The sequence below is a fragment of the Megalopta genalis genome, chromosome 5, assembly GCF_051020955.1.
Source record: "Megalopta genalis isolate 19385.01 chromosome 5, iyMegGena1_principal, whole genome shotgun sequence".
In the NCBI taxonomy this organism is placed as follows: domain Eukaryota; kingdom Metazoa; phylum Arthropoda; class Insecta; order Hymenoptera; family Halictidae; genus Megalopta; species Megalopta genalis.
The window spans coordinates 21,142,353-21,168,608 of NC_135017.1; the positions used below are offsets into that span (position 1 = coordinate 21,142,353).

A 26,256-nucleotide genomic window follows, 5' to 3' on the forward strand; every position below is an offset into this window, starting at 1 on the left:
CCCTGTATTCCCGTTCTCTGATTCGCCGGACGCTTTCTTTCGGTCAATCCTTGACCCGGACTCCATCAGCGTTGGATGATCTCCCGGGACGACCGTGTTGTGCTGCTCCTCCGGCCTCGATGATCCTTTCTTTTCGTCATGGGACACCGGTGGCCCATCCAGGCTAATCTAAGATCGCTATTACGATCCGCTTTGCAATGCTTGGCCCGTTGGAGGCCTCGCGCCGGTGAAATTTTAACCGAGACGCTATCACCGTTACGCACCGGGGACGTATCGTTCTAATTGGATCTGAATTATTTTGTCGACCTGCTGGACGAGATAGACAGGGTGTCCCGAAATTACGGTACCTCCGGGAAGCGAGGGGTTCCTGAGGTCATTTGAAGTAACTTTTTCCTTGGCGAAATTGCAGTCCGCGGCTTCGTTTACGAGTTATCAACGAAAAACACTGACCAATGAGAGGCGAGCTCAGCTAGCGCAAGGCAGCCGAAGCATTGGCTCTGCCGATTGGCTCGGCCGCTTAGCGCTAAGCGAGCTCGCCTCTTATTGGTCAGTGTTTTTCGTTGATAACTCGTAAACGAAGCCGCCGATTGCATTTTCGCTGAGGAGAAAGTTACTTGAAATGAACTCAGGAACTCTTCATTTGGGTCACCCTGTATATTCTCTGACAGCTCGAATTTTGAACGTACACGTTAAATCCCGTGGGCAGAGATGTTCGAACTTCCGGAGATTACGTGCCGACACGTTCACGTTTTATTCATTGGCTTTAATCGAATATGAAAGTCCGAACCGGCGATGTTTCGAAGAATTTGTGTAATAAATTCTTTTGTTCGCGTCGCGACTTGTCGGACTAGCTAATGCTGGTGGCGTGACACAGGCATTTTGATTGAACGCTGCTCGCGTTTAACGTTTGACGTTATTGCGTTGCCCGGAAAGTAATTCCGTTCGTCGTGTTCTCAAAATTATTTTTATTCTAGATATACCGACGTGAATTGACATTGAATCGAATTAAATGAAATAGATAAATCGAATGAAATAGAACATGTAAATCGAATTAACTTAAATTATCGTATACGTATATATGAATTTTGTATCAATTTTATTATGTCATACTGAGCACTAATTTTAAAAGTGAAACAAAAATATCTTTTTCTCGTGAACAATTTTAACGCGCATATGAATTATTGACAACGACATAAACGAAATGTTATCCCGTATTTGGCTGTGCTTCGTATCTCGTCTTTTCCTAGCTAAATTAATTCGAAATACTTGACCGGCCGCGATTGCCAATGATTTATGCAATAACAGTCGAATAAATAAGTGATTAAATTCGGATAGCTGTCAGTTAGCCATGCATGGCGCACCGCGTTATTTCGCGCTAGGAATAGAAATTACCGGTACGACCGAGCGTTTGATAATTTACGAACATTTATATTTGAGAGACTGATCTGGAACTGTGGCAATTAACGTGAAATGTGTTTCATCTATTACGATGTCAATTAGACTGATAATAATATAGAAATGTCATTGGACTTTATTAAAATCCGGAGCCCGCGCCGGTTTCCACGTACGCGATGACCCAGATTTTGCCGCATTCGCAAAATATTATAAGTGCGGACTACATATAACGGTCGTTCGAACTAGTTTTTTTTCAGGCGTGTGTTGCGATACTAAACGGGGAGTTAAAAGTCCGCGCGGCTGGGAATGGATTTATTAAAGCGTAGACGTCGCTTTTTCTTGAATCAATGCTTCTTACGAAGTCTCTTTCGCGGTGGACTTTCGATCTGTCGGAACCAGTATTTAATTAACACTAAAACTATCGTGTCCTAAACGCGATAAGTGCGTACCGTTTTGTAACGACGTCAAAATCGCAGTTATGTAAACTTCGCACGATTTTTGTTACAATCGAAATGCTTGAATAGAGTAATTCGTCTAAATGGTTCTCATTTTTATAATATCGTTTATGTATGTTATTTTCGTAACGTCATTTATGCATATTATTTTCATAATATCATATATATATATATATATATATATATATATATATATATATATATATATATATATATATATGATAAAGAAATGACAAAAATTTTAATAAAGAGGAAAATGAAATAAAAAGTGTACAAATGATATTACAGAAATAATATATAATACATAAATGATGTTATAAAAATAATATATATATATATTATTTTTGTCATTTCTTTATTTGTCGTATGCCCGAAATAAAACAATATTGCAATAATAAAAATAAAACAGCATTGCAATAATATTGTTATACGTATTCACTATAGCATGCACTTAATATATAAATATATAAATTTGTAAATAATCATAAGCAACGAGTGTTAAGGATCTACGAGGATTTTTTGATAAAATGAACGAATCGTGTGTAATCTTATCAAACATTTTGAACGTTAAAATAAGTCACCAAATTCCGCAGTCTCGTTGCGTTCGATAATATGAACCGCAATATCAGAAGTGCATACGATTGCGTTCATCAAAATCAATAGGCGAAACCGCCGTGTTCCTTTTCCAAGCATGACGTTCCACGAGTCAACTGACTTGGCCCCTTGAATCGCCGTGTTGTCGTCATTTGCGTAATTACTAAAACTTCAGTATTTGACGAGTGGCGTCACGGGTCTAGTAGACCATCATTTAACGGCAAATAAAGCAATTGCAGCTGACCGTGTCGGTGGAAACGGTTGCAAAATATTTGCCATCAACGCAACGCGACGACTACCATTCTTTCTTGTTTACCATTCTTTCATATATTGTATTCGTTGCTCTGAGGAATTTTATTGTCCTTTATGCCTTCCTAGGCGGTGTCTTGTTCTATCTTGAAGTTTTATCTTTGTCCGAATTGTTCGAATTATCCTAATAAAAAATGATTCGAATAAAGAATTGTTCGAATTATTCGAATAAAAATGATTCGAATAAAGAATTGTTCCAGTTAATCGAATAAAAAATGATTCGATTAAAGAATTATTCGAATAAATAAGTGGAATAATTATTGACGAATAAATAAGCCGTGCATTTCTCGTTACTTCTTCCTCTGTTCCAGATTTTGTATCATTCCTCTTTTATGTATATTTTTCTGCGGCGAATAAGATCTTGGTACGGGAAAAGGGATCGGTGATTCGGTTGGAGTTATCGGCTACCATTTCTCGTATCGTTATAGCGTACCGAATGCTGAAGCACGCGGGAAAGAAACTCTAAGCAGATTCTCCCGTGAAAAAGTTACTGGTCCCTGGCTATTGTGATCCTCCAGCCAGCGATCGAGTAATTTGAAGCATCGTAAAACCGGCATCAGTCTTGCCAGACACAGGCTCGCGTGGTTTACGATACCGTCGGATTTTTGCCGTCCGACGAAATATAAAATGCCCTGCGAAATGATCTATAAAAGCGCGCGAAATATCTGGTGAATATGATATAGGGAGTATTTTTAAAACACTGACTTCACGGCACTCGCGATCGTTTTGCAACAGATTCGATTTCATGCACGCCCGCGCCGCTCTCGCGTCGCCTTTTTCGTACCCTCTCGTATAAATGCGTGAAAATCGACGCTGATTAGATTACGATTTTTAATTGACGAACAGCGATCACGTGCTTTTGATTGACCGGTAACAAGTCGCAACCTAGTTTCATCCACGTTTGTTAGATGAAAATGTCTTTCTTTTCTTTTTATAATTATGATCAGTTGAACAAAGCTGTGCAAAAAGTATATAAATTAATAACTAATAGCAAAATCATCCCTCAATTCTACCCTTTTAAGAATTCTATAACTCGATTATAAAATATATAAGATAAATTGCCATTCTCCTTTCAATAATCATAATAAATTGTTAATAATTTAATACTAATATCCTTTAATTCATCCGATATCGTTCCAGTTTTATATTTGACCTATACATTTTCGCCATAAATGCATAAAAGTCGCAATCTGTTTCACATCGGGGCCAAATTAATCGCATTTATCAATACAAAAAGAAAGTCTGCCGATCCGAATGCCTGATAAAACCACGATCTCTCGTGCTTTTATAAACACTTGAAGCGAATGAATAAGAAAAATACCAGTGCAAGCTCGAGCAGGTAAAAATAATTCTGCACCGATCTATAACACGAGAGTCGTCCAACATTGAATTCCGTGTTCAACATTAATTAAATTTCGACCGTCAGATGGAACGGTCTCGGACGTCCAATAAATTTCACGGTGTTTAACATTTAACAAGCCTGAATATGAACGAACATTATTTCGGGAGGAGGGCGACGTGACACTTGATCGCTTGACGAATCGTAAATGATAATTAGACCGCGGTTCGACGAAGACACTTTCCGGCTTTCTGTTGTTGCTAAAATAACTTGAAACTTGTTAAATTTAATAGTTGTTAATCCTCGTGCCAAAGATCGATCGATAGCGTCGTTACGAGCGACCAAGAAATCCGGAAAATTTCCCGCGAGCGTTCACGGTTCGCGAGCAGAGAATCGCCGTGGGATTAGCCTAAGCAACCGACAGCGGAAAGATAAAGCAAAAGAGCTCTCTCCCGAACGGTCGTTAATGCGCCCACACTTCCGTTCGCGGATTCGCATGTTTGTTTTTTTTCTTCCAGAAGCATAATCGATTTCCTGTTCCCTTCGGCTGCCGGACGCGTCGCGTCTCGCGCCCGCGGAATTAAATAAATTGCGTGCAACAATGCCCGCGGTCTACGATGTTCTACAATGGCCGGGGATGTTAAGGCGACGTATTACCGTCGCGAAAACATAACACGCGTTTCCCACGATTTGCATACAATGGCCTGACAATTTGAGCAACGTGTGACGCCCGCGATCGGATAATGGAGATTCGTTTGAATTCAATGGGGATCGAGGAAATTTCGTCGAGGCTGCCGCCTGGTTAGTATCGCGCGGTCCGGACGAATTCGGCGCTGTTCCGTTCTATCAGCCCTGATATTATTGTCTTTGTTCTTGTTACGTCCTGTGTTTATTCGGCGAAAACTAGACGCATTAGAATGCAGGCTACATGTACACGTGTACACAATCTTGCGCAAAGGCGAGCTGCAGCCACGAGCTGTTCAAAACTTGACCCAGAAATGCAAACTACTGTTGGACTAACGCTAACACTAAATTGCATTAACATATAATAATACACGTGGACCAGGAAGAACCGAAGGAAAATTCAGCTGGAACGCAAATTTATATTGTGAAATAAAATGTAAAATATGTGCATTGCAATAAATACTATTATATTATTATATTATTATATATTACTATATTCTTATATTCTTATATTCTTATATTATTATATTACTATATTCTTATATTCTTATATTATTATATTACTATATTCTTATATTATGATATTATTATATTACTATATATTCTTATATTCTTATATTATTATATTACTATATTCTTATATTCTTATATTATTATATTACTATATTACTATATTATTATGTTATTATATTATTGTATTACCATATTATTATATTATTATAATTTTATGTTATTGTGTTATATTATGTCATTATATTATTAAATTATTATATTATTAAGTTATTATATTATGCACAAACGTTTCAAAGAAATCTGTAACATACAAGCGACAGCAAATGCAAGAGATTTTTGGTATCATAAAAAATCATGGTTTCATAAATTAATATCAATGATACGAATTAAACGAACCAATGTGATAATAATTTCTGCAACTAGAACGTAAATCTCGCACGAGACTTGTTCCAACAGTTCGAAATTAATTGAACTTCGCCCGCGCAAGAAAGTAACGTTGCCAAGAAATCGAACAAGTTGCAAACAAATCGTACGGGCCCCGAACAAATCAAAGTTTACAAAGTCATTCTTCCCGCTCGGGAACATTGATTTTTGCGCGGAGCAGACGCGAAATAAAAGCTCGCGCGGGTTTACAACTTCCAGCGAGTTTCGCGCGTTGCCCTGAGCTACTCGTGCTGCATCTGCTTTCTCCGGCCACAATGACACGCGCTGGCCGCCCTCGTCGGCGGCAACGAGGGTATACACGATCCGAAATGAACAGAAGGGAAACGCGATATTCAACGGCGGCGGGTAATTTTCGAGTTTTTTCCGAGGTTTTCTGCACGCCGTGGGACGCGCGGCGTGCTCGCGGCGCGACATGACGAAGTGCTCAAACATCGCGGCTTTTACGCCGCGGTTCTCGCTCAGTGTCGTCGAGCGACGCTTAAAAATTTCATTCTTCCAATCCTGGCGATAAAACACGCGCGGTTACGAAATTGAAGGGTCGGCTCGTTGACGTGCGAGGACGTGCTACTATTTCAACCGTCGCCGCCTTTTTGGCGGACGAGAAATCTTTGGCTGCGATCCGCCTAGATCGCGGATTTCATGCGTTTATGCCAGAATCGACAAGGTGAAACACCGATCAAAAAGAGCTAATTTACTGAATACACTGGATTTTATGCAGTTCTGTTTGATGATTTTTATCTTATATTTTATTCGAGAAATATTTCGAACAAATTCGTCGAATGCAATTTTATTCGTTATTCGATCGAAACGATTGAAAACAGCACATCGACGCTGTTCAAGCATTTCAATTTGTCTTGCCTCTTTCGACAATGCTCGCGATAGTTTCAAGCTGAAGAACCGGGCGTGGAGCGTAGAAAACCGTTCTCGAGGTCATTGTGCAACGGGAACACAAAGGGTTAAGGAGACTTCTGTTCGCGATACTCCTACGCCGTCGCCGGGCACGGTATCAGTGGGAAAAAAGGAACAGGAAAGATGTGTGTATGTGTGCGTCGAGGTGTACGCGTTAAATCGCAGCCAATGGGACGCGCATTCCTCCCGGACGGGCGACTCTTCGGCTCCCTGGCGTACAGGGTCCTGTAGGAAGCCGCGGCGATATATGCCTCGTCATCCTTCAAAAAGCCGTCAAGTCAGGAAAATTGATGTCCGACATTTCGCATCCTTTCGTTGTAACGCATCAGCCCCGAGCGGCATAAATCTTCGGGGTCCTTGGGTAAAGAGAGGCGCGGCGAGAACGTTGCCCGCGACATACAACCATTTTTGGTTGTCGCGCCGTTGCCACCGTGCCCTAAAAATAGTGTGTGCCTTGGCTACTTTTATACGCTACCGCTGCTGTGCCGCATCCCTTATGGCTCTTGCCACGGCCGCCGAGAAAAACGAACCCGCGAGACGCGATCGCGGGTCACGTGTTCGACGATCGAACACGGAACTCTGTACGGTGAAATGAGATTTTCAAGCCCGTCGACGTTTAAAAAAACATTCGAGTCGTTTCATCCAGTTTTCAAAATGTTATTGGAGTTGTACGTTTACTTTTTTCCCCTCAATGATAGTAAATGCTAAGTACACAAATGAATAAAGCATTATTTTGTTCGTATTTTATATAAGCATTGTTTACGATAAAGCGTGTTCTATACTAAAGCATTATTTACATTAAAGCGTAGTTTACATTAAATAATATTTTACATTGAAGCATAATTCATTTTAAATCATGTTTTACATTGAAGCATAATTTATTTTAAAGCATATTTCACATTAAAGTATTCATTTTACATTAAAGCATAATTTACAATAAAGCATGTTCTATACTGAAGCATAATTTACATTAGAACGTAGTTCACATTAAATAATATTTTACATCGAAGCATAATTCACTTTAAATCATATTTTACATTGAAGCATAATTCATTTTAAAGCATATTTTACATTATATCATTTATTTTACATTAAGGCATATTTTACAATGAAGCATGTTCTACCCTGAAGCATAATTTACATTAAAGTATCTATTTTACGTTAAAGCATAACTTGCATGTTCCACCTAGCATGTTCCACCCTAAAGCATAATTTACATTAAAGTATATATTTTACATTAAAGCATAACTTACGCTAGAGCATGTTCCACCCTAAAAGCATAATCTACATTAAAGCGTAGAGCGTACAAAAAATTGTTGCACTAAGTGCATAAAATCGGCCGCGCAACGATGACGGTTCGAATATCGGCAATTTGTCGTAGAATCGGAAATTTCATGCGCGGCCCGTCGCGGACACCGAAGTGCAGTCTCATTACTCCTCGAGACGCGGCTCGCAGCTCCGTGAAACAAAAAGGGCCCGGATCCGTCGTCAGAAAACGGATAGACCGCGCGCATCCTGTCCGATGCGCGCGTGGGCTCATTCAGCGAGGCGAGCTCCCGCGATTTTTACCTGTCGACGCTCGCCGATATTATATCCGGCGGTCGTACGTCATCGCGTGGGTGGAAATATGACGATAAACCGGTGGGTGGGTCCGGCTCGAACTATGTTTTGTTATACCATGACCTCGTTTCTTCCTTTTTTTTTTTTTAATCCCTCCCTCCCGCGTCCGATGGAACGGCCCGATGTTGCACGGGGCCACGTAATTCGGGAGCGTCATCGAGCTCGCCGAACTGCTATCGCGGGGATCGCGTACGCGTCATTTAATCCAATTCCGTTTGCGAGCATCGACGGTGAACGATGGCGATGGGCGATGGCGAACGCGCTAGGCTCGTCGACGAAATTATTACGCACCCTGAAAATTACAGCGGCAAGGACTTAACGCGTCAACCGAAGTTCCGTAGCTGTTTCAGGGCTGCGGATTATACGCATTCGTTGCGCTATTTTTTTTCATAGTTCAGTTTTATCGATTATATAAATTTTATCAATTGTACGAATCCTACCAATCGCGTGAATTTTATCAATTATATACATCCTATCAATCGCGTGAATTTTATCAATTATATACATCCTATCAATTGTATAAATTTTATCAATTATATACATCCTATAAATTATACAAATCCTATCAATTATATAAATTTTATCAATGATACAAATTTTATCAATTATACAAATCCTATCAATTACACAAATCCAATCAATCATGTAAATTTTATCAATTATATACATCCTATCAATTCTATGAATTTTATCAATTATACACACACACACAAATCCTATCAATTACACAAATCCAATCAATCATGTAAATTTTATCAATTATATACATCCTATCAATTCTATGAATTTTATCAATTATATAAATTTTATCAATTATACACACACACACAAATCCTATCAATTACACAAATCCAATCAATCATGTAAATTTTATCAATTATATACATCCTATCAATTCTATGAATTTTATCAATTATACACACACACACAAATCCTATCAATTACACAAATCCAATCAATCATGTAAATTTTATCAATTATATACATCCTATCAATTCTATGAATTTTATCAATTATATAAATTTCATCAGTTATACGAATCCTATCAATTTACAAATTCAGTCAATTATATACATTCTATAAATTATAAAAATCCTATCAATTATATAAATCTCGTCAATTACAAAAATCCTGTCAATTACATAAATTTTATCAATGATATACATTCCATCATTTGTATAAATTTCATCAATTATATACATCCTATAAATTATACGAATCCTGTCAATCATATAAATTTCGTAAATTATAAATCTGATCAATCACATAAATTCTATCAATTGAATAAATTCTGTCGTTTGCATAAATTCTACCTATCATTTAAATCCTACGAATTATAAAAATTCTACCAGTTACATAAATCATAATATCCAGATGAAATAAAACTGGCATCGGCTAGCAGCTATTTAAAAAAACGAACCGACCGGCACAATTTTGGTAAAATATTTGTCGCACATATTTCTGTGTATCGCCCGCGGAAAATAAATATGCACCGGTACCCATAGAGAGTTCGAGTAATGGCCGTTTCGACGTAGAATATACTATCGTGGTTCGCTGAATTATTTATTTTATATGTTTCCATGTTTGCTCTAGAAAATTGATATACATCGTCGTCGAGCAACAGCCAGCTGCACATAAGCGAGCGATGGTTGTTTCAAAATACGTTCTCCCGTATTCCTCTGAAATGCTTGGCTCGCGTAACGTTACCCTAAAAATATTTCCTTCGTAGAGAAGTTGCTCTAACATATTTTTCTTCGGTGCAAAGTTGCTCTAAAATGATTTCTTTTTCGCGCGAAGTTCCTCGACAATATCCGATTCGCGTAAAAATGATCTTTCTAAATATATCTGTCGGGAATAATCTGTTCCCGGAATGACCGTAGCTACTAAAAACTTGCAGCCGAAGTACCTGCAGTTTATGTTTGCAAAGGAATATTCGATTCGAAATAGAAGTGGCGTAATGGGTCAGAAGTTTCTCCCCGTTGTACATTTCTAACGATTTTAATGGCCTCTCCGCGCATACATATAAAGCGTTCTCGCTCATTTTTGCGTCCGCGCTTTCTGTGTCGGCCGCGCCGTTCGAGGTCAACAATTTGCATTAACGGAATCGATGCCATCGATCTATCACCGAGCCACTTATCTTCCGTGTATGATCGAATTCAATAAGCGATCAATTGTCCAAGTGAATTACTGCTTGTGGTTCGTAATCGGAAAGCGCATTCCTCGCGTTGTTTCTTATTCAATTGAAGGTCATTGGAAACCATGCCCGACTGCACTCCGTGAACTAATAAATATCATCGTGCCTCTAATAACAAATTCTTAACATTTCTGCGTGCACACGGCAGTAATTTTACTGCCAGACCGGAGAATTTTTAAATGTCGACGTGTGTTATTTTTAATCTGACTGAAAAAAGAGTGAACTTTTTTTTTTTGGTTTCTGTTCCTTGTGACTGCTGCAGACAATCTTTATTTATTATTACTATAATCTAATAATTATATTATTACTTATTAGTAATAATATTAATATAATATATTAATATTAATATTATTAATATTATTGTAATAATATTATTATTATAATATTAATTATATTAATATTATTGTAATAATATTATTATTATAATATTAATTATATTAATATTATTAATATAATAATATATTATATTATAACGATATTATTAATATTAAATATAATATATATTATAATATATATATAATATATTATTACTTTGTTGTCTGTCATTCACACAAAACGTTGCTAATGTATAATTTCATATAATATAATATAATTTAATGTAATATATTTAATTTAATTTAATGTAATTGAATTGATATTGCATAGAAATATATAGAGCAACAATCGCCCAACGTGAAGCGCAATTGTAACGAGAAACCTTTCGATTTGCGTCTGTAATTCTGTATTTACATCGGCTCGAATTTATTTCCCCTTTGTGATTTTCGGGGCACTGCGTGTGCTCGTTATGCTGAAATTGACTGTCAATGAGTCATTCGTCAGCCTCAATGAATTCTATTGTGCAGTCCGTCAGGTTTTACAAACAAGTCGACAGAACATATTTGAGGTCGACGTTACAACAGAGGCTTACTTTGGCGCGATGACGTGATCATCCGTGTTGGCGCCACTAAATCTGCATATATAGTCATCGAACGACATTAGTCATTGCTCGCATCGTTCTTTTCACGTCTTAATCTTCGCGTCGCACGAATTAGTCGATTCCCGACGAGATCAAATTTCCGTCGCAATTTTCGACCGTCCTATTCGGAAATTGAGATTCATCGCGTCGTGGAATTATTTAGGTAACAATGTTGCACATCGCGCACGCTGTTTAGTTTCCTAAGCTCGGTATCAAACGGAAGAACTGGAACACCGTTAAGGAAACATTTCGATCGACCGAAAAATTATTATTCCAGCGTTGGGCGTTTCAACATGAAAATACAGAGCGGAAATTGAACATGCTACTCTTGTGACATCATTTCTCTTTTCCGTCTTGAATTATAGAGGAACGGGCGGGAACGACTGTTAATAGATATTTTATTATCTCTCTAATTCAAGCTTCGTTTCATCATATAAATGGCCGTTCCGTGTCTACCGTTTCATGGTGGCGCGGCGTATGCATATTCATTTTGTTAATGAATGTCACAAAAGTCCGGGCTCATTATGAAATAATTGCGAGCATTCATAAAATTGCTCCGCGGTTAAATCTTCCACGGAAGCCTAGATTCAGTAGTCGATTCACGAAGGAGCTCTTAAGGTATCTGTGCTCTAATTAGTTCTCCATGGCGTTAGGTTCTCTTTAATCACTCTGCTTTCGCGGGGAATACGAAGGAAAGCGTGTTAAAAATTGCTCTTTAATAAATACCACAATTTCTTACCGTCCTCGCGCCTTCGAATAGCAACGAAGAACATTCTACAAATTATTGCCAAATCGCGGATCTCCGTACATTTTATGCTAAAATTGTGAAACACGGGAACACATTAATTAAATTATCCAGCAAAATAAATGTCTTCCTCGTTCAGGTATTCGCACGATAATCATCGAAATGGCGAACTCCCATAAATATTACCGCGAGCGTAACTTCTCATTGAAAAATAATCTCTCAAGAAACTCGAAGCGTCGCGATTAAAAACACTGCTCGCTAATTACAATTCGATCACGCATACGGACCGCTATTGCTCCATGTTCAATAACGAACGTCCCGCCGAACCGTCAACCCTTCAGTCGTAAATCATCTCATCGCAAGCGTCGTATTCGTTTAATTAAACTTTACGCCTTTATGCATCTTCGTGCGCGCGTAATTTCGCTAAATTAACCGCGCGAGCACGCGCGCCCGCTAAGCAAAAGTTCATTACGTTTCGCCGCGTTTACTTATCAAATGACTTTTCGTCGGAACAATTTATCAGATTAATACGTCGCTTTGCAGAACCGCCGGCTCCACTTTGTCCGTTCCGTTCGCGCGCACGCCGGGGTCGGGTGTGATTAAAAACAAACGTGTTCCATTTCGAATGGAATTAACCTGAAAATGCTGGTGCGCTCGCGGGCCTGGTAAAACCGTATTCAGCCGTGTACGCTCCTTGAATTATATCCACGGTTCATCCAAGAATTTGGCTTCGCTGTTGGCCGATCGTTATCAGCTTCGTGCGCGCTCGCCGAACGTACGGCGCGAGGTCCCCCGGCCTCGTTCATCGGCCGGCGACGTTATCTGCTCCTTATTCCCGGCACGTCGTTTGTATGACTCTTTCCGCGATGAGGAGACTCACCAAAAAACCATGGAAATCACGGCGAACAAGATTCCGTGGAACTGTACTTCGCCGCGGCGACCGGCCGCCGTCAATTGTGAAAGTTTCGTTGTTTGTCGGCGCGCAACGGGAAGAACACGAGGCGCATCGAAAGTCCATCACCAAACGGTTCGTCAAGCCGGATTTCGAACGTTTGTTGCGCTGCCAGATTCGTTTAGGCTCTTTTCGCATAAACGTCGGCTGTCCAGCGATCTTCGCCGTGGCAAATTTCGCATAATCTGGAGCCAAACTTGATTAGCATTAAATCGTAACATTCGATTAGGACCGAATTAGAATACCGAGTTCGATTAGAATTAAATTGCCAAATTTAATTACATCTGATTTCGGTTACGTGGTTATTCAACTGCGTTTTAATTCAATTACAGGATTCGAACTTCAGTTGATTCAGTTATCAGTCGTTTTAACCGTTTGACTTCTGAGGAGCGCTATCGCGCTCTTCTCTTCTTACATCGCTCTTCTTATTATGAAAAATATACGTCAGCAGCCAAACGGTTAATCGCCGTTGTAATTGAAGTACGATGTAACTGATATACAGTTCTTCGAATTACAGTCTCCAGAGAGTGTTTTTGTTTCTTTTGCGTATTTTCTTCTATTATTATCTGTTAATTTATTATTTTTTAATTCATAATTGTAATTCGATTGCGTCGTAATTTTCATTCAGTTGCATCGTAATTCGTAATTAATGTAATGTAATTTGATTATACTGTGATCGAATTATAATGGAATTACATTATAATGTAACTGAATTATGATGTATTTGAATTATAATATGATTGGATTATAATGTAATTGAATTCTAATATATTTGAATTATAATGTGATTGAATTCTAATATAATTGAATTCTAATGTGTATTTGAATTATAATGTAACTGAATTCTAATATAATTAAATTCTAATATATTTGAATTATAATGTAACTGAATTCTAATATAATTGAATTCTAATATATTTGGATCACAATGTAACTGAATTCTAACATAATTGAATTCTAATATATTTGAATCACAATGTAACTGAATTCTAATATAATTGAATTAAAATGTAACTGAATTCTAATATAATTGAATTATAATGTAACTGAATTCTAATATACATTTGAATTATAATGTAACTGAATTCTAATATAATTGAATTATAATATATATTTGAATTATAATGTAACTGAATTCTAATATAATTGAATTCTAATATATTTGAATCACAATGTAACTGAATTACAATACAATTGAATTACACCGTAATTGAATTGAATTTCAATAAAATTGTAACTCTGCGCAACCCTGGCCACGTTGACGCACCGCAAACGAAACTGGAAAATCTTGAGAAACATTGATCGACGCAACCCGAGACAAATTGCAGTTGGCCGCCTATGCAATATATTACTCGCAATTCTTTAATGTTTCAAATCTCCATGCCGCACCATGATTTTTTGATCGAAGCTTATGCGCATCACTCCTCTGTCCCATATATCGCCAGTCAGGAAATAACTTGAGGATCACGTCGAAACTTCTTCCAGCGCATCGCCGTGAGATATCGAAGAGGAACGAACGAACGAACGAACCTCATCAGGTGGTAGTTCGATATCTCGAAACGTGTCCGCGGAGAAGGCGATAAAGCTTCGACTGATTTATTCGCGACAGACACAGATACATACCGTGTGAGTGCGTCTCTCTCTCTGCGTGTGTGTGTGCACACGTTGCCACTCAACTGTATTACGACACTTACGAAAGGTGAAGTGAACATGGAATACTGCCGGAAAGTCACTGAGATTGTCCAAAGCTCTTATCGAGATGATATTACCCGTGCCGTAAAGAATCTGCATATTGAATATTGCAACACGACTCGCCGTAACGTTACTCATAGATGTTCGATTAGTTTGTAGACATTAATGAGTACAAGTTGTGAGATCAGCTTTCATCCAGACAAGTCGCGTTTGTTCATGTTTTGTTTTTACCTGAGCTGTCATTTGATAAGCAGTTCTGGAAATGGTTACAGATAATCATTACAGGTTGATCTCTTTTTATTATTTAGACCTGTTTCGACGGATTTGAGAGAAATACAGTCAGAAAAAGAACAGAAATCGCTAGCAATGTGCCATAATCGCAGCAAGATTATGGTTCTTTGTCTAGAAAACTTTTATCTACAAAAGTATCTATCTGTTACCGGATATTTTATTACAAATTTCATTATAACGCATCGACTAATATCGTCAATTTTAAGAATAATAAAATCGATTTCTATTTTACAATTCTGACAAGAAGAAAATTAATACCATTAAATTTGCTACTTTTTTATATATGTACAGAAAATTCTCTCCAATTGTCTCTCAACTTGTACACAAAAGTGGGCAATTTGTAATGCCCTTGTGGCTCGATTTTATAGTCGTTGACAAATTATCGTGTACAAGCTGAGGGACAATTTGGGAGAATTTACTGTACCTACAAAAATGCTTTTGCACGTTCGACGTTTTTAAATCGAGAAAGAAAATTGATTTGCCAAATCCTGTATTAGACAAGAAGATAAAAATATTTACAGTCTATCTACTATATCAAAAATCGATTTTTTCCCCTTTACTCATGAATCCGCGAGTCTTATAATGCAACCACTGCAGCTGCAGCGGAAATATCGGCCCGTTTAGCAAGGCCGGCAGGTGTCCCGATACTTTTGGACGGCAGTGTACATGCACACCCCGTAACGGTAGGTGGCAGGCTAATATGCATCCAGTGAAAATGCACGTCCATGATCCGACACGGACGTCTCCGCGAGACTCTGCGTCCGCGAACGACATGAAGTCATGGTTAAAAGTGCCGCGAAGCTGCGCCGCCATGGCATACGCGACTCGGACAGGCGTGCAGCTTGAAAATAAATCTGACAGAACTACCGGTTCTGCCCGTTCGACGATATTACACGGTGTTAACTATTTCTAGTGCGTATTTATCGGCGTATTTTTCATCGGCGCGCGTCGCGTCCGACGGCGTTTTAACGCGCCGTTCGTAACTCCGCCGAAGCCATTTGCCGGCAATTATGCGAATGCGATGTTTCTGTTAGCTACGGATAATAACGGTACATCATTTCGTAAACTCGAGATTCCGAAGGATTTGCAAAAATCGCGATTTTCAGCCGAGCTTTCTGCTTTCGTTCGCGAACGGTCGCTCGTGGCTGGGATTGAAAAGGGTCGCGACGTCGGTTTTCGGGTTCTTGGAACAGTTACGGGATGCGTATCTCCGGCGATTTTTATCGTTACGTTGACGTGAAATTTTCGCGGTTTCTCTCTCTCTCTTTCTCTCTCTCTCTCTCTCTCTCTGTCTCTCTCTCTCAACGGGAAACTGCTTCGCGACTTCTAGGCCACCCTGTACGTTTAATCGTTAGTCTCGAAACGAAACGAGACGCGACGTGATTAGAAGGCCGCCGGAACAATTGAATCAACCTATTTAAGAATGTTGACGAGCAGAGAGAAGCGATTATGATTTCCGGTTAGTTACACGGCACCGTCGTGATTATATTACTAGATATAATTATGATATTATAACGTGCACGGCTTATTATAATGCACGCGGTTCGGGTAATTGAATCTCTCAAATAACGCAATTGTGCTAGCATCGCATTGATAATGATCTCTCTATACACGTTCTTCGACCCAATTTTACTTGATGCGCATGTTCCGAAAATAAATGCTTTACCGAAATGTGTGGAATGACTTTCGCACCAATATTATTCGTGCAAATATTCGAACAATAAACCTGTATTTTATTCGTATATGCAATTATTCTCAATCGATCGATGCGAATATTCTCGTAAATATTTATTTATCATATGTCGTGGCGTGAGTGCAGTTATTAATCCTTCGGAGAAACGTGATTGTAAAATAGTGTTTCATCAGGTTGTAAAGTAGTGATTTTTAAAGAACGAATAAATCAATTTTGTATAGTAAAATATTCAGAAACTTGTTGGAACTTCTCTGTCAGATTGATAATGCATATAATTATAATAATGCTATAATTGTAGATGCTGCTATCGAACTAAATGCTTGCATTATTGAATAATAATAATAATAATAATAATAATAATAATAATAATAATAATAATAATAATAGAATTGTGTTTTCTCATGAACGAAAATCGTTTGTCTTCGATTAATTTATGTTTCGTAACATTAATACCATATAGAGACAAGTTTTAAATGATTATTTAACGATCACCCTCGATATCTCGCTTTTTACGGAATTTTTCTTAATTATTTTAGTTATTTTCTTCGTTGTCTTTACCGTAAAAATACAAAATAATCGAAGACTTGGTATGCCCACGCCGAAGAATGCTGATTCATAGGGAGAAAAAGCATGGGCGGGGCGAAACGGTGTATGTAAATTAATACTTCTCTTCCTGCTTGTTGCACTACATTTTTCCGATAATTGAATTTCCCGTTAACCGATGTTTCATTAATCGCTTCTACCGTTGATCGAATTTCTTGCAACTATGGCTCCACCGTACAGGTGTGTGGTCTACGTAGATGGGGATTAAACAAAATGGAGAAAGTTGAAATAAGTGTGTGTATGTATTTTTAACGAATCGCGTATGATCATTGATCTGTAATATTAAAATATAGCGCGAAACGCAATAATATTTATATACTTGTTATTTTAACAGTTTTAATTCAGCTGAAGAGAGATTAAAATTTTTTTGACAGCATCATGTTGCGTGGTAAAACTTTATTTTCCCATTGGAATGTGAACTAATATAAATGGTTTTATAGTATATTTATTAGTATATTTGTTTAGTATATTTATATATATTTAGTATATTTATATCTAGAAATGTTTGCGTAGAATTCGAATATAATATCTCCAGTAGATATTAAATATTACAGCAAAAATACACACACAGTAATTTGTCGGCATAATAATGAACAATTCTCGGCAAAGAATAAATACTTTCCATTTGATTAGTATGCATTACCGGAACACACATCAAGTCCGCGATCACTGAAAATACCAATTTTTGAGAACGAATTTCGCGAAATTTGATATTGTTCGCGAAATTGTGAAATACGATGCCCGAAGGGAGCGCGAAATGAAAAGTGTTCTTGCGTTGCACGCTCTTCCGTTCTGACATGTTTAATTAGTCTACTAGAAATAAACGTCCGTTTATTATAGCGCGCCGCGAGGACAAGTTAATTATACGGCCGAGCATGAATTGCTGGCTGACCAAGTAGGCTCGCGAGTGCTTCGCTTTGTCAGAATGTTAATACACGGGAATGATAATAATGCTCGCCAATAAAAAGAAAAAAAGAAATTACGCATTTTCGACGAATCGGAGGCATTCTGTTCGTGTTCGTCAACATCTTGGCGAGCCTAATGCAATCATATCGGATGCACGTCGAACGTACAGATCGCATTAACGAACGATTCGCAGATCGAAGAAAATTGTAATTTCGCGTCATTTTTAGTCGCGTTAAATCGAGATCGAAATGACAATTTCATTAATATCCTGTGATAATAATGCTCGCCAATAAAAAAAAAGAAATTACGCATTCGACGAATCGGAGGCATTCTGTTCGTGTTCGTCAACATCTTGGCGAGCCTAATGCAATCATATCGGATGCACGTCGAACGTACAGATCGCAATAACGAACGATTCGCGGATCGAATAAAATTGTAATTTCCCGTCATTTTGTAGTTAAATCGAGATCGAAATGACAATATCATTAGTATCCTGTGATAATAATGCTCGCCAATAAAAAAAAAGAAATTACGCATTCCACGAATCGGAGGCATTCTGTTCGTCTTCGCCAACATCTTGGCGAGCCTAATGCAATCATATCGGATGCACATCGAACGTACAGATCGCATTAACGAACGATTCGCGGATCGAATAAAATTGTAATTTCGCGTCATTTTGTAGTTAAATCGAGATCGAAATGACAATATCATTAGTATCCTGTGCTCCCGAAGATAGTATCGCAAATGTACGTCGGATTTCGCGTATGCCAAGCGCATCATAAACGCATGAGACTCGTATCTCTGCTTGATCCATACTTAGAACACCGTTCACTTGTTCGATAGCAACGTTAATGTTATTATGTCTCCGGGTTATAGGTCTCTCCGGCGCTTGAATTTTCATAGGCTCCGCTGCTTTTTGTCCAGGTCGAGTCGGTGGATTTAGCTTTGAAGCTACTGGACAACTCACAAATAAGGGGCAAAGTGCTGTCGGTTCAGAGGGCGAAGTTTCAAATGAAAGGGGACTCGTACGATCCAGCCTTGAAGCCGAAGCGGAAAAAGAAGGACAAAGAACGACAGAAGAAGATCCATGAAAAGTAAGTTGCGTCGATTCGATTATCATACCATATTTCGTTTAACTTCATACTTAACGTAATATTTATTTTTTATTTTTAACGCTCCCACGACCGCGTTAGAAACCTCGAAAATTTTCATAAAATTGAAATATTTCATTCGATTAAACAAAAATTGTGAAGCAAACTTGTATGGCATCGATTACTTCTTCAGCATTCGTACCTCTTGCGAAGCTTAATAAAATTAAGCAATCATTTTAAACTTTTCATTAATCATTCATTCGCTCGTTAACCGACTGAATGTAAAATGGGAAGATCTCCTCGTTCGGTTGGCTAAGTGTTAATGGAATATTTAATGTAACTTGGAGCAATATTTTAGGAGTGAAATATAGGATATATAATAATTTTGAAATACTATTTTAATTTTAAAACAATATCGGATTATTATTAAAATGCGGAGGAAAGATGTTCCACGTCATATATTACGTCCCATCGTAATTGTCTAATTATATTAGGCTTATTAATAAAACTAGGCAATTGGACGTTATTAATGTTTCTTTAATATCTGCAGCATACGTCGACAAGAAAACATTGGATTACCAGTGCTATGTTCAATACATTCTAAGCAAATCTATATTCCAATCTCTCATTTCTGTATTTAAAACAGTGTATTTAAAACTTCCATAAATATATCAGAAACGTTGAGATATTCCCTTATTTGTACAAGACAGCAAAAGTCGAGCTCTGACCCAATTCGAATATTAATAATTATTAAAACCATGAGAGCGTCGCTGCAGCGCTTCGATCTAAATGAATTAAAATCTCGATGCATTCGAATAATTCATATAATGAAATTAAATAATTACTTTAACCGTACGGTGTTTCTACTGGAAGAGATCCAACGTCCTCTCAAAGTTAATATTAAATTACCATTAGTCACCGTGTGTGTACAAATCAAATATTACCGGTCAACTGCGCGTAATTAGCCTGTTTAATAAATCTTAAGTTCGCTGGCTGCTACGGGGATAAGTTTAGTCCCCTTTGGACCGAGAGCTTAGTTAAATATATATATATATATATATATATATATATATATATATATATATATATATATATATATTATTTATTTATATTATTATATATATTAGTTAAATATATTTTGCGAGACGATTTTTAACTCTCTCGAAATCTGAAAGCAGGACGCGCCCCGGTCGTTCCACGGCCACCGACGACGGGCCACGATCAAAGAAAAATCGGGTCTTGTTTTTTCCGGCGACGTCTCGGCCTGAAAGGAATCCCCGGAAAGAACGAATTCTCACGCTCGGCGGAATCGCTTCTCCCCGTGAAATCGCATCTTTGTGCGTTTCCAGCGTAGCCTCTTTTCATTCAGTTCGGTCCATTCATCTCGGGAAACGCGACGACGTTCGCCTGAGAACGGGTGACATGTGTTATTGCTCGGCAGTGTTGCCAACCTTGATTTGGAAAAATGTTTATGGTAATTTCGAAAAATACTTGCGGCAATTTTAAGAATATTTGTGGTAACTTTAAAAATACTTATGGTAACTTTTAAAAATACTTGTGGCAATTTTAAAGATACTGACGCAATTTTAAAAATACTTATATGGTAATTTTTGAAAATACTTCTGGCAATTTTAAAAATACTTATGTGGTAATTTTTGAAAATACTTCTGGCAATTTCAAAAATACTAACGCACAATTTTAAAAATACTTATATGGTAATTTTTGAAAATACTTATGGCAATTTTAAAAATACTTGTGGCAATTTTTGAAAATACTTCTGGCAATTTTGAAAATACTTGTGACAATTTTAGAAATACTTATGGCAATTTTAAAAATACTTGTGGCAATTTTAGAAATACTTATATGGTAATTTTTGAAAATACTTCTGGCAATTTTGAAAATACTTGTGACAATTTTAGAAATACTTATGGCAATTTTAAAAATACTTGTGGCAATTTTAGAAATACTTATATGGTAATTTTTGAAAATACTTATGGCAATTTTAGAAATATTTGTGACAATTTTAAAAATACCTATGGCAATTTTGAAAATACTTGCGACAATTTGAAAAATACTTACGGCATTTATTGCACCGAAACAAGCAGTCAATTATGGAAAAGTGTCGCCAGTGTAAATCGGTGCACATCTGGCCGTGGTGCTCGATTTACATTGGCCTCCGACCCCCTTCGTGTAGTTACACTGTACACACCGGTCACGGCACAAACATTCTCGCCGTCGTTCATCATTTGAGCGTGCAGCGTTTCAGCCGTGCGGCGGGGGGCTTCTTTGAGGGGGTGTGTGCGCGTGCGCTCCCGTTCTGAGCAAATATTATCAAGTGCACTTTAAGGGTTGATTCGCTTCGTCGGAACACCTTGTACCATACTCGCAACGCGATCAAACATTATCCACCGTGGATACGTAGAGGAGACAGGTTATAACAGAAACGTTACTCATAGCTTACACATGCTTCACACATTTAGGATAAAAAAGTGACAAAATATATTAAATAATTAGATATTATATTGTATGTCATATTATATATTATATTATGTATTACATTGTATATTATATTATATTATATATTATATTGTATATTATATTATACATTGTATTATATGTTATATTATACATTATATTATATATTATGTTATATTACATTTTATATTATATATTATATTGCATATTATATATTATTTATATATAATAATTATATTATATATATTTTATTTATTATTATATATTATTATCTATTATCTATTATATATTATAATTATATTCAGTATAAAATATATATAATGTGAAAAACGTCGTTATTGTTGTACAATTTGTTTGTATTTAAAAATCGTGAAAAGAGCGACCGTCGTAGAGTCACAGACAGAATTTCCTGCGCACAAAGTGCATTAAATCATCTAAAATGGCGAACACTGTAGGTCAGAGAAGTTATTTTCGATTTGGAATTAAAACGGCATCGAGTGCAAAGGTTAACATCGACGCTGGTGGCGTTTCGTCGAGTTTCGTTCTACATATCGCAATATTTGCCAGCCAGAAAATTTCAACTTTGTTATAATTTATCAGCGCGTTGCAACCTGCCCCGGTCTCTGCTAATATCCTTCGCGATACCGTTTCTTTGTCTTACTCGCGAACGGATACCGTTTGATGCACGCGGCGTATAATTAGGTGAAAGCGCTGATGTACTTGCTCGGGGGAAAATTGAAACGGTTGCCGGGGAGTGAAAAATAGGTCGAGTGCAGAGTCGAAATAGTCGAGCGGTTTAACCCCTTGGAAGGTCGCGGGCTCATCCGACCGGGGCACGCGAGATATCTTCCTATAAAATATCGTTCGACCTCCGAAAAGGGGCTTCAACGTTTCGGTTCTTAATCGGTGCTTTCCGTATGCTTCGAAATTATTGATTTTTACTTGTCGACGAAGGCTGCTGCCGGAGGAAATATTACGTACAAGCGCGGCACGTTTTAATTTATCTGCTCAATTAGCTGCTAAAAGTATGCAGCGAAGTACGCGCGGAAAAGTAAATATATATAATATAAAAAAATAAATATATGAAAATACTAAATATATAAAATAATAATTTCTAAGTAAAATAATAATTTATATATGAAAGAATAAAATATATAAACAAAATATATAATATATAGAAGTAAAATAATATTTTGTGTTGAGATCTCAATTATACGCGACTGTTGTTCTTTATGAATTAATCTACCGGGTGTCGGAAATGACTGTAGAAGAATGATAAGACTGAGTTAATTTTAATTTTTCGTCATTTTTGGTATAATTTATCCGTTATCTCTGTCCATAACTATATTATAAAGCATCTTTTATTAATATGTGCCACTGATCAAATTTATTGTTCAGATAATTTGGATTTATACTGTATAATATATATAATAATATTTAGTATAGTAACTTTATAATTTATGTCATTCGTCTGTTTAACCTTTTCGCCATAATTACTAAATTATTCTTATAATTTTATTTTATTCTAAATAAACTGTCCCACTTTGTTGGTTCCATAGCTTCAGAACAAGAGTAAATCAATTTTCTTCCGCTTTTCTTCTTTTTCGCTAAATAAAATGTATCCTTTCTAGAAAAATATACAACGTGTAAAACGTGAAAATATACCAAAATGATCTTCTACGTAAGAATAGCAAACTGTACCTTCCTCACACCGCTGCAACCGATTCTGCAAAATAACCGCGGAGGTTCGACTGCTCAAATAAAAACTGAAAAAGCGAAGATTTTCGAAAATGTCGATTCGAAGCCACTCGCTCGTACGTGCTAGAATTTTCGTAGCACGGTTTCGCAAGGTCCCCATGTCGGACCGGATGCCGCGAAGCCTCCGGACCAAGTTCGACGCGGCCAGACTGCTTGGCGTTCGCGGGTTCCGGTAAAAGCAGCTGCCGGGACTCGATTACTCACGTCAGAACGCCGCGGCTCGCGTCTCGGTGCATCAGCCGGCTGCACTTTCTTGCACTCGTCCACTTTCCTCCCGGCGACGAGCAAAAAGACCGACCGACCGACCGACCGTTCCCTCCGTCTTCCGCGCGGCAGACACATGTGATACGCGCCGTCTTGGCGCAGGTTGCTTTCGGATGTTTGCGCGTTAATTGGTTGCATTTAATAATATCGTACGCGCCACCCAATTTCTTGCGGTTCTCCGCGGCTCGTTTAACCGTCGTTCGGACAGTTGTTCGGCGAACGCGGCAGACGCTCTCGGCCCTCGAGATTATTCAAGGGAATGCGAACGTTCAGACGACGAAAGGATTGGACAGGCTAATTGGAGATTAGCTCTTTCTGCTTTCTTTCATTTCTGCTTTCTTTCATTTCTGCAACTGCTGTCGCGATTGTATTGTTTAACACGCGCGGTTCACGGAATCCGTCCGGACGACGATATCTTTTAATTTACGGCATTTTATTGGAAATTCGGGGGGGGGGGGTTTATTGACAAGTATGCAGGTCATCGAGAAAGCTGTCCAATTCAGGTGCATTGATTCTGTCCGTTCTAGTCGCCTGAAAGAAATAAATGATACCTCGTTATACTCTTCTCGAATGCGGCTATCGTTCGACTTGCAATAAATATTTTCGAGTGATCGGTAGAGCGCGAAAGGTATCTGGGGCAGACGTTTTTAATACAATTGAGAAATGCTTAATTTTATCGAGAAATGTTTCATTTCAGTGGAAAACCTGAATATTCAAGATAAACGTAATCATTCACGGTTAACAAGTCCTACATTTTTTAATAAAATATTCGAGAAGAATTTGTGTTTATATTTTATGCAGGTACAGATGCATTTGTAAATCTTTGATATTCTAGATCGAATCGTTTCTGTTTATAAATTAATTTCCGAATATTGCTTCGACGATAACTTTAAAAATATATTGTAATATATAAATGCTGTATATATAATATAATGAATAATAATATAATATATAATATATATAAAATATATTATATATTATTATTATTATTATTATTATATATATAATATAATATAATAAATACTGTATATAAATGTATTGTATATTATATTAATAATTTTATTATTAATATAATGTATTGTATATTAATAATATATTTTAAGTAACAATAATTTTATCGAACCACTGTGCAGAAGCGCAGCGAAATTAGCTGATGCAAATTTCAAGCAACGAACAGCGAAAGCCGAGATCCGTAAGAATAGAAGAACGTTCTAAAAACGGTTTCGAAACAGCTTTTACAAGAACGTGTGATTAATCGCGGACATGCAAAGTTGAGTAAAAAGATACGGACGTTTTCCACGAAACAGCGACACCTATAGATACTCGGCTCGGGGGGAAAGCGAGCCCATAAATCCTCTCGAAACTCGTCCCGCGTGAGGTCTCGCGATACGTTAATTACCGTTCGGATCGGGACGACAGAAATTGGCCCGAAAGAAACGTACGCGCGAGGCGACCAAAGTGTTCCCGGAATTGCTCGTTTCGCGTATGCGTTTTGCGGCACTGTCACCAATGCCTGACAAAATAAATCTCGATATAAGCTTTTACGCTCTCGTATCGATTAAAAATTTGTTTCCGATTTTCCTCATATTTGTATCTAAAGCAAAAGCAAAAGAAAGAAAGAGATACGTCCAGTGAAAATATTAATAATTGTATACGCGGTGTTCGGGGCTCGTTGCGGCCACAAATATTAACGCAACGCTGAACTTCTTTCTGTTTCGTCACCGCGCCGCCGAGCACAACTTGGCAGAAAATTTCCTTTCTTGCGCAATATCCACGCCGAGCTTCTTGCCGCGCGACCTCTTCATCTCTATGCTCCGCTTTTTCAACAACTTCCTTGTTTTTGCACGGTCGCTTTTTTCCCCCTCGAAAGATCGTAATAGACCGACGCATTTTTCTGAAGAGAACTTCTCCCTTGAACTTTGCGCTACTCTCGGCGCAAGACGCCCGGTTACAACGGCGGCTTTCGTAATTTTTCGACCGCGTTAAAATAAACTGGGTTGTAGAACTGTAATAACAATGTTACACGCTCGTATCTTTGCCGCGGCTGACCGCAACGGTTAACCTAAAATATAAAATGCAATTATGAAAACAACTTTTCAGGGTAGAAGGAAACTGCAAATTCAGGGAACATGTAAAACGCGATGAAATAAACCGAGAAGTAATTGGTATTTTTGCTTCGCTTTTTCGAGATCGTCGAAATCACGATGAAATCGCGTTTCGTATTTATTGAATAATTATTTGTTGTACTGCTCTGTTACTATTATTGTTACTATAATTACCATTATCACTACGTTACTGCATCTCGTTTACGTTTAGGTAATTGGTGATGAATAGATTGCATATTTTTATGCGGTATAAAAATGTGATGAGAAAAA

The 26,256-nt window shown here is 37.7% G+C and overlaps 1 protein-coding gene across 1 annotated transcript in view; it reads left to right on the top strand.

Moving 5' to 3' along the window:
* The window catches only part of barc (RRM1_TatSF1_like and RRM2_TatSF1_like domain-containing protein barc), a 114,245-nt gene that overhangs the window by 68,347 nt on the left and 19,642 nt on the right, over positions 1-26,256 (top strand). Inside the window, exon 4 of the mRNA XM_033469107.2 lies at positions 19,218-19,387. Coding sequence (XP_033324998.2) covers positions 19,218-19,387 — 170 coding nt within the window. The remainder of the gene's footprint in view (positions 1-19,217; positions 19,388-26,256) is intronic.